The 10,034-nt window shown below is 37.6% G+C and overlaps 1 protein-coding gene across 1 annotated transcript in view; it reads left to right on the forward strand.

Annotated features, from left to right (window-relative positions):
• The window catches only part of cntln (centlein, centrosomal protein), a 103,901-nt gene that overhangs the window by 48,653 nt on the left and 45,214 nt on the right, over positions 1–10,034 (forward strand). Inside the window, exons 11-12 of the mRNA XM_016548944.1 lie at positions 1,104–1,225; positions 5,039–5,134. Of these exons, the coding sequence (XP_016404430.1) occupies positions 1,104–1,225; positions 5,039–5,134 (218 nt within the window). The remainder of the gene's footprint in view (positions 1–1,103; positions 1,226–5,038; positions 5,135–10,034) is intronic.

The following is a 10,034-nucleotide window of genomic DNA, read 5'->3' on the forward strand; positions in this document are numbered from 1 at the left end:
TTTTTTTTTAAATGAACAGCTGTAACTAGTAATGTGTAGACTTTTCAAAATAAGGTTGGTGTTTTGGTTACATAGTAAACTGTATATTTTTTATTGCCACATATCATTTTCTCACGCAGTGAAAAATACATCACTGAGCAAAGAGCAGGTTACTTCTGGTATGAAACAAAGTCTTGGCTTTCAACTTTTATCATTGTTTTTAAGAAATTCAAACAATAAATAGCATTTTGTGGCTCTTTAATGTGTCGTGACAGATCACTGTAGCACCTCAGTTCAAAAGGAACGTGAACCGATCATCTTTTCATATTTACTTAGCATGAAATAAACTAATGAACATCAGAAGGAATTTTATTTCAACCGTGGAAAGACGTCAATACACACCATTTTCAATTTACGTCCACCGAAGTTAATCTACTCTGCTGTCTGATTTTTTTTTTTTTTTGACTGACAAAATGGCAGTTCTACGTTATGATTGGACAGATCACCTGTCAATCAAGCTCCCTGCCAGGGGTCAATTCTCACTATTAACTAACTATTGGCTACGGCTCTTGCTTTAATAAACTCCTTATTTTCTTCTTATTAATAGTAAGGTAGTTGTTAAGTTATTCAGGTATGGTGTAGGTTTAAGGAGTCTAAAATAGGGTCATGCAGAATAGGGCATTAATAGTACTAATAAACAGCCAACATGCTAGTGATATGCATGCTAATAAGCAAAGTTGATTGTGAAAATTAACATTTTACCCTCATTTTTAAACTCTTATGTGATTGAAAGTGTGTGGTGTGGAATACTTGGAATTTGTTGGAATCAGCATTTATCCCATTCAAGTGCACACAAACAACAGTGAGTTGTGAACAAATACACACACACACACCGGTGAACACACACCCAGAGCAATGGGCAGCCATTTTTGCTGCGGCACCCGGGGACCAGTTGGGGGTTCGGTGCGTTGCTCAAGGGCACTTCAGTCATGGATTTGAAGGTCTGACCATTAGGCCGCGATTGCCCACTGCCCATTGTAATGGTTATGTGCGCATTTGAATTCATCTAAATCATACAATTTTAATTGTGTTTGTATGTATGTCTGGTCATCTGTAAACTACAGACTAAGGAGAATGAGGATCTGCGACGAGCCCATGCCAAACATCATGACCGTTTACGCATCATTCAGACCAACTACAGAACAGTGAAAGAGCGGCTGAAGGAAGCTGAAGATACCCATGACTTGTAAGTACTATTTAAAACTTGATATTTGCACATAATAATATTAGGGGTGGGGGAAAAATCGATACAGCATAGTATCGCGATATTTTCCGCGGCAATATTGTATCGATACACGGACGCCAAGTATCGATCTTTTATTATACTATTTGGTAGAATAATAAAATTAATTTATTTACAATCCACTAGATGGTGGTGTTGAGTTTTTTTCTGGTGAGTTCAGCTGGGTCACCTTCAGCATGCAGTAAGTTAGTAAAATAAAGAGGGCGGCATCGCGGAAAGTTATCAGGAAAGCCCCACAGGAAATTTCCATGCAGTATACTTGTTCCGGTTTGCAGTAGCGCTACTGTGCTGTAGCATGGTGTAGGCTAGTTCAGCTGTACTGGGCAACGCTGCTAAAATGATGCTACCTTCAGTGATGCTATGCTCTGCTCATATGCTCTGATAATAATAGCTTTGTAGGACTATACATTATTTGGATAATTAGTCCAAAAAACAACAACAACAACAACTTATATCTGATTCTGTTACATAGAAGTAACACAACATAATTACATAATATATTGATATTTAATATTAAGGTAACACTTTTCAATAAGGTTCCATTAGTTAATGTTGCATCCAGAATTTTCGGTTTCCGTTTCGGCCCAGAATTTTCATTTCGGTGCATCCCTAGATGTAAGACTTCATGTTTTATTTAATTTAATTTAAATTTAACAGTAATTTACTTTCAAATGTCCCAATTGCTGAAGGGTCTGCACAACTTTTTAGTACAATTTCAAGTTGCATTGTTCAAAATACCTGTAGTAGCACAGCAGTGCATACCTGTTTACATTTAATTAAGGTGGACTAGATTAGACCGTAATACAAATAGTTGAGTTTGCCAGGTGCATACAACATTTATGACAGGTTTTCATGAAAGTGTTGGTAAGTTTGTCTGCTTGACAATCCCATTTTGCACTGCAGCAATACAACTGAAGTGAGATAAACAAACTGAGAAATGTTTTTTTTTAGTTAAAAGAGACGTTGTCAAAGTTTTCCTTTGGGGACATAATTTGAAGTTGGAAAAAGGTAATAAATTACAAATATATCGCAGAATATCGCAATATATGGGGGGGGAAACACTTACTTTTCCAGAGAGCTCTTGTTTTATTTAGCTTTCCAGTCATGTTACGGGAACGTTCATATTACATACAGAGCTGGTAGTGTCAGTAATTCCTCAGGGAGTCGAGTTAGCGGGGCTGTTACGTTTACCTGCTAAACAAACTCGTTTTGAACAGTTATGCAAATGTGCCTAATGCCTCAAAACCAGTGGAAAATCGGTTAGCGAGCTGCTAGCCTAAGCCACATCTTCTGGCCAAAGAACCATTTCTGATGTTCAGGCATGCATCAATCTGGATATATTAGAGGAGTTAGTGTTATTACACATGTATTAGCACAAGCGAGAGCGGGCCCCAGCAGGAGTCTCAGAGCTTGGCTGTAGACTAACATCTCATTAGAATGCTGCAGCCCTGTGTAACCCACGACGTCACTCACGATTAGCGCTACCACTATTAGCAAAACATAAAAACATACCCTCTCTTTCTCCAGAAGGGATTTTCAAGTTTGTAAATCAGACTGGGTGCGTTGGGATGAGTAAATAAAATTAAAACTTATTAAAACATCCACACGCTGATCAAAGTTGCACTCATAAACAGATTCGCTGAATCAAAGAAATTAGCCGCTGCCTTTTCAGAAAAGTTCTCGCAGTTTACTCGCTCACTGTATAATGAAGTGAGATGGAGGTGAAGGAGGCTTGAGGGGAATAGAGATGTCTTTCTCTAAGGTCTGTTTCATGAGTACATCCTTCAGGAGGCCATTCATAGCTTTAATACTGAATTTCACAATGGATTAAGACGAAAGATCTCCGGGCTGCTGCTTGTTAAGCTGTTAGCTGAGGAGTGGCTTCTCAGGGTGAATGTTTTCACATGATGTAGGTCTGCTCCCGCAGAACCCAAAGGCACTCTGCCATACAGCAGGTTCAAGGACGTTATGAGAGGAGAGTGTCTGTGGAATAGGGTTTAAATAGTGTTTGTGTTACAGAGCGGTTCTGCTTGTGTAATATTGACTTAAAGTAGTGTGCAAACTGAGAGAGACCTTTTGTTGTTCCTTTTTTATTACAGTGTCAGTGGAAGGAACGGAACTTGATAGTTTTCACTTTGACAAAGTCTGAACACAAATTATTCAAACCACACATTTGCATTACATTCAGACCACAGCTGAATATTGCTGTTTTTGATTTATTGATTTATTTCTTTACCATGTGAAAAGCAAAAATCACACTAAAAATGAAATTTTCAGTTCTGCTCTCGAAGTAAATTAGATAAGAATGGTCCACCACTCGGCCATATTGGGTTTCCCACACATTCTATTGAATTGAAAATGGGAAACCATCTGATTTCATTAGGTAGTATGTAAACTTTGTAAACATTACCTAATGACTCATTGTTTTTATATATGAAGTCCAGTACATTCATACAATGCAAACGTTCTAAGCATGTGTAGATGGGAGTGGAAAGTTCTGCGGGGATCTACTGACAATGCGCAAATTAAAGAACACAGATGCAGCCAGATGATTTCCATAATGACCAACACAGATCTACCAAGAATCTACCAAGAGCAGGGAAAATTAACATTGGGTTGCAAAAAAGCAGAGCCGATGATAATTGGGTGCATGTAATCTACTAACAACACAGGCACAAAATGAATTAAAACATGCTTTTTGGGGCATTAAATAATATCGCGAATACCAATAAATTGACCGCCACAAACCTTAAGAGATTATTTTGCGTAATACATTTAAATATTCTTCTCTCATAATGTTTTTGTCTGAAAGGGAAACTCCTACAAATACATATGCAGTTGGGTCAGCCACAAGAATGACTGTCCACATCTTTTCATAGCTAATTATCCACACTGTGTGTTATGTAATTATCGTGTGTTATATTAGTTTTTATTAGTATAGTGACTAAATGTAAATGATTCAACAGTGTTTTATGGCTTAATGTTGGTTAAATTGGTTCAAATAATGTTTAATTCAATAGTATGTATGTCAAACTACGCAAACTGACATTTTAAACATTTTAGTAATTTGCACTAACCAACCTAGCCCTAGAATTTTTTTTTTTCTCAAATTTTTCTTGTAGTCTGTAGTGGATATTGGTCAGTGAAAAGACATAAAAAAGAAGAAGAAAAAACACGTTTGTTTTAATGTTCATACTTAATATTTCCTGCATAATTACATACATTTTGTGTTGGGTAAATTGCAGTTCGGGACTGTGCAGTAGACAGACCTACGATTTCTATGTCACTTGTTTTGTGTAAACTAACCAGAGACATTACAGTTAACATCTACAGTAACAATTAAAGATAAAGAGCATGAAAATAAATAAATAAATAATGTCCCACTGATAGACTTCATACTGGGTCTTTTTTGGTCAAAATATTGGCTATCAGTCGGTGATGCCCTCTGGTGTTTCAAACACTTCTGGTGGTCCAAAAACTTCTGGTGGCTTCACTGCTTTTTTGGCAGTTTAGAATTCTGTGAGCCATCAGTATATGTTTTTGGTAATATATGTGCATGTTAAGATAACAAGCCCACATAATTACAATTTTATGGGTGTAATCTTACATTTATTTGACCAAGAATTTTAGAAGAATATCTGTACTTTTTTTTTTTCACAGAAAGAGAGTGGCAAGCCTAAAATTCTCATATGTTTCTAGTCAGAAAGATGCTGCTATTTGTATAACTGTTTTTTTTTTCTCTCTCCAATATTTCAGGTCAAAATGCAAAACACAAGTGCAGCAGGACAGAGAGGATTTATGGAATGAATTGGTGTTTTATAAGGAGGAGAACAAGAAGCTACTCTCTGACAAGTAAGTGTCTGTCATTTTGTCAGGTCATGTAGAGCCGTCACAGTCATTATTAGCACCCAGCAGGGATTCTACTGCAATTTCACATAGATGACTGCTGACACTTCAAGAAAAATGATATTGTCATTTCAAACAGAACTTAGGGGAAAAAGCTGTCCATCTCAAGGCTTTTTAGCACATTCACAACCCAAAGTTACAATGATTGCCTCTAGGACTGAAATTTTGGCTCACTGTAAGTGCTTCCAAAGCTAGTATGTTAAATCTTTCAATCCATTGTCCATTTTCTTCATGTCAAACTATACTGCTCTGATTAAAAAAATCTAATGGAAAGAAAATTAGTTCAGGCTTTTCTGTAAACAACTTCCTTAACACAACACTGAATACAGATGCTCGGTGCAACTCCAGACATTTATAGCAGCTAAACACACTGACATTCCTGTCTTGAGGTTTGCTCCCTCGAGATTTTTCGGGGGTACATTCAGTGACAGTCCGTGTGCGCGCATGTGTTAATTACTGCTGATCTCGTCTGCTGGAGGTGTCGCGCTTCATTAGGCCGCCTTGGCCCTTTCCTTGCCAGGCCTCATTTGGCCCATCCTTTGCTGAGGGGTCTAACCCTGCCAGCCAGTGCGGCCTGGCCCTCCCCTGCTTGATCTCTACCCCCGGCTCGCTCGTACAGGAGGGCTCACTCTTTTCACGCCCCCACCTTGCCGGCTGCCTGTCCTCCTAATCCCAGCTGAGCTCATTATGATGTAGCCTGGCTGCCTCCCTCTCTCTCTTTGAGCCTGAGCTGTCCAAGCTAATTACAGGCTAGCAGCCAACACTCCCCGTTAAGGGCCTTCTGCCGCGGCGCTCGCACTAATGCGCTGCTTGGAAGTGACCTGCGAGGAGCACGAGGGACCTGCTCTCTTTCCAGCCACGCAGCACCTGTCCTTCGGGGTTAGCCGTGATCCCTGTCATGCCCGTTCCAGCGAGCTCTGAGTAAACTTAGGCCGGCCTAACTCGTGCTTTCAGGAGCGGGAAGGAAAAAAAACCTACAATGTTGAGGTGGAAGGGGAGCACTGTCTTTGATCTCCACTTGCCCGAGACAAACATTACCGACTTTGTGATTGTGGAAGCACAGGTCCCCTGCACGCTCTGTGTTTCTTCCGCTTCCTGACTTCTGTTCGTTTGCACTTAACCTTGCTTTATTTATCGTTTGCTCTGAGAGGATTGGGTCGGAACATGCAAGGTGTAATTAGGCCAGTCTTGTTTATCAAGCTGTTATGTGGGACAGCGAGCTAAATTACTGTTGATGGCCCACAATTAAGGATGGGCTGTGCAATGGGTCTGCGCTGGCAGAAGATGGCAGGTTGCCGCTTTACTGACCGTATTAGGATGATTGTGCTTGTGAAGGTTGCGCTCATAAGCGTCGCGATGATCTGCTAATGGTTAATTACCTTATTGAGGCCTGTAGTTTTAGGCTGTCTTAATTGCCGGCGGAGACGACTGCTGGATACTTACAGAGCAGCGGTGGGCTGCCTCTGCCTTATCTCGCTGCACTCATTTCCTTCAAGTGCTTTTCACAGTCTGAAGGTCTCCTGTTCTGCACCCTTTCTAGCAGATATTGAGTCCGAACGGAGATGTCTTTTTTTAGGCCTCACTGTTAAGTGGGTCAGTGACAGGATAAAGAAAAAGACAAATCTTTTAAAAATGTAGTTGAAAACACAGTTATTTCTTATACATTGTTTTCTTTTGAGTTGTTTTCATTGGATTTTGAAAAATGAAGTTGCATATTAATTAGACTTAAAATGTTGATGTGTAGCCAAGTAAATAGTAATATATTTTTTATTTGCCAACTGAATATATGCGCGTACAGATCTTAATTATTATTCTATATCAATTAATTATCAATTAAATATCCATATTGTAGATGATGAAAAATTACAATGTTAATTAATTAGTTATTCATTGTGCGTTACTTTATACTTGTTTCAGTGAGCCACTATAGAGAGTGTGCATTCACATATGCATAAACAAGTTGCAATATTGTGTTTATGTTGTGTATGATTAATGACATATGTGTAGGATAGGTTTGGGTGAGTTTATTAACCTGCTAGCAAATCGCTTCAGTCTATTTGTATTCATTCACTGTTCAACTTCAGCTTATACAGTTCATGCATGTATAACGGAGCATTTCCAACCTGAGTGACTATATAATCGTGTTGTTTGTAGGTTTTTGTTCCTTAAAATTTTGCTGAGTGCATTGTGACTGTGTGTATATATACACTTGTATTATGCATTTACCAAAATTTTGATGCACAAAAATCTACAAATATAATTTCTTTTAATTCATTTTATTTATTTTTTTATATGCCTTAAATAATTTTAATTCAGATATTTGAAAAAAAATGACGTGTTCAAGTCATTGCACATGTTAATTGCATTTTAACGTGTATTTGAAATAAATTAATCATGAATTCATTTGGAAAAAAAAGCATTACAAAAAAAGCATTACATTGACTCCATTACCTGTATTTGTTCAAGACTACCTCTATTCGTCTGTATATTTTAGTGTGCATTTACTGTAGGTAATCATTTAAATTTTTTTGCCTCAGGGACATATGTGCCGACTGCTAATAGCAAATTAAAATCAGCAGGGAAACAGAACAACCAATGAAAGCCTGTGTTTAATAACAGAGGAACGCCTGCATAGGCGACCCACACCCATTGTCAGGAAAAGGTCTGGATAGCTCTCTGGAGAGAACATTCAATTTCAATTGAGCAATTCAGTCAATTGCTGGGGCAACTAAAGCAGCGTGTTGGATGCTTTGAGATTAAAATATCTTGTTTTTAGCGAGACAAGACTGGATTCGCTTTGGTATCATTTGCACAGTGCCCATTTGTAATCTCTCCCCCCGCTCTTAGTGCTTTTTTCATCTGCTCTTTCTTCCTCATTATGCATCTGCCTCTGCTCGGGATGTCCGCAGTTGTTAATTGTTGCTTAGGGTTTATGGGTAAAAAGAGCCAGGAATTATTTAGGCCTCATAAACAGAATAAACAGCCCTTAGACAGTGATAGCTACACTCAAACGACATCAAAGTATAAATTACCCAGCCATTAAGCTGGAAAAAAGCCTTTGAGATGATTTACGCTGCTCGCCCTCCACTGAGTGTGACCATTACAGACATGATCCCCGACTTTGACTTTAATGAAGTTTAATAAAGTTTACCCTTCTTGTGCTGCTGTTTTTTGCTTTTCATCTTGATTGCTATAAGGTATTAGGAGTAATGAGTGTCTTTTTGCCCTGGGTCCCAGACAGAGAGACAGAAATGGAAGAACACATGAAGTCAGAATGCTTGATGTCTGTTTTGAAGCCTAGCACAACTTTTGCCCCCTCCATTAATTATTTGTTTGATTAATGATGCCCTAAAATATGCAGCTCACTATTCAATGATTGAATTTTTTGGTGTTTCTTGTAGCTCACTCTTAGAAAAGGGAACTTAAAAGCAGTAGATTTTATTGAAATATCTCTTTTCTTACATCGTAGCTCAATTATTCTGGATTTGAATACAAATGAGAGTCTTATAGTTCTTATGAGTGCAAAATTCACACCACAACTATAACGATAATAACATAGAGGAACAGTATCGTTGGGATCACTTTCAGTACGATTTTTTTTTTCAGCTGATGAACGATAAAATCTTTGACAGTCAATTAGAATTTATAGTGCTTTAAAGAGCTTGAGCATTTAAAGTGGCAGACAACAAACGTTTAGCACATTCTTAAAATAAACTGAACTGACTGTTATCATGTGTTGATGTAAACAGTAATATAGTTATTATTATTATACTTTTCTTATTTATTTTTTTCTTCTTTTTTTTTTTTTTTTTGTGTAAATGGGTCTTTACTATGGATGTGAGCCTGTCCACACAGGGTGCAAAATGTTTGCAGCAGTATTTTTTTTTTTTTAATAAAAATAATAATATAATAATATACAACATTTGCCTGACAGTAATGCAAGGGATGTCAATGACCTCTAGTACAGTGCTTTTCAAACTTTTTCATGCTAAGGGCCCTGAAATTTAATGATCTCCTTGCGAGGGACCATCCATCTATTTTCCAAACCGCTTGTCCTATGTAGGGTCATGGGGATGCTGGAGCCTATCCCAGCTTCTTAGCAACACCTGGGATGGATGGCCAGACCATTGCAAGGTTAACACACACACTCACACATTCACACACTCTCTCACACCTACGGGCAATTTATGGTCTCCGTTTCACCTATGCAGAATGTCTTTGGATTGTGGGGGAAACCACCCTTGCAAGGGACCCCTTTTCTAAAATATAAAAGCTACTACATATTCATGTATAAAGACTTATTAATACTGTGTGAAAAAAGAGATATTAAATAAAAATTGTATATATATTATGAAATATTACAAAAACTGTGATATAATATGCTGATTCTGAAACAAAATAATTACCTTATATACTGTATTGTCGCTGTACTGAAACCAAAGCATATTATTACAATATTATATTAATATATTGATTTGTATTGTGTTGACATCATATTTCCCTCCTCATATTGTTATAAAGAGGACTTCAGATTGTGAATGAATATAATTGTTTTGATTAAAAAAAATTAAATTTGGGAGAGTAATTTAAAATCTAAATTCCATTGATGACAGTCATGAATACTATGTGTATAGCAGTGTTTCTTGCACATCCTACAAAACAACACAAGTTGGGCTATTTTGTAATAAATAGTGTTCTAAAAACATACAAATATGTCACAAAATTATTCGACATTGTTTAACATAGCAGTTGTTGTGTTGTTTTGCACTGTAAGTTGAATTGTTTTAATAGAAACTTTGAATTGGATGAAAAACTGAAATACGGAACAATAATCTATATATATATA

Source organism: Sinocyclocheilus rhinocerous, unplaced genomic scaffold (genome assembly GCF_001515625.1).
Source record: "Sinocyclocheilus rhinocerous isolate Xijiao unplaced genomic scaffold, SAMN03320098_v1.1 scaffold2416, whole genome shotgun sequence".
Lineage (NCBI taxonomy): Eukaryota > Metazoa > Chordata > Actinopteri > Cypriniformes > Cyprinidae > Sinocyclocheilus > Sinocyclocheilus rhinocerous.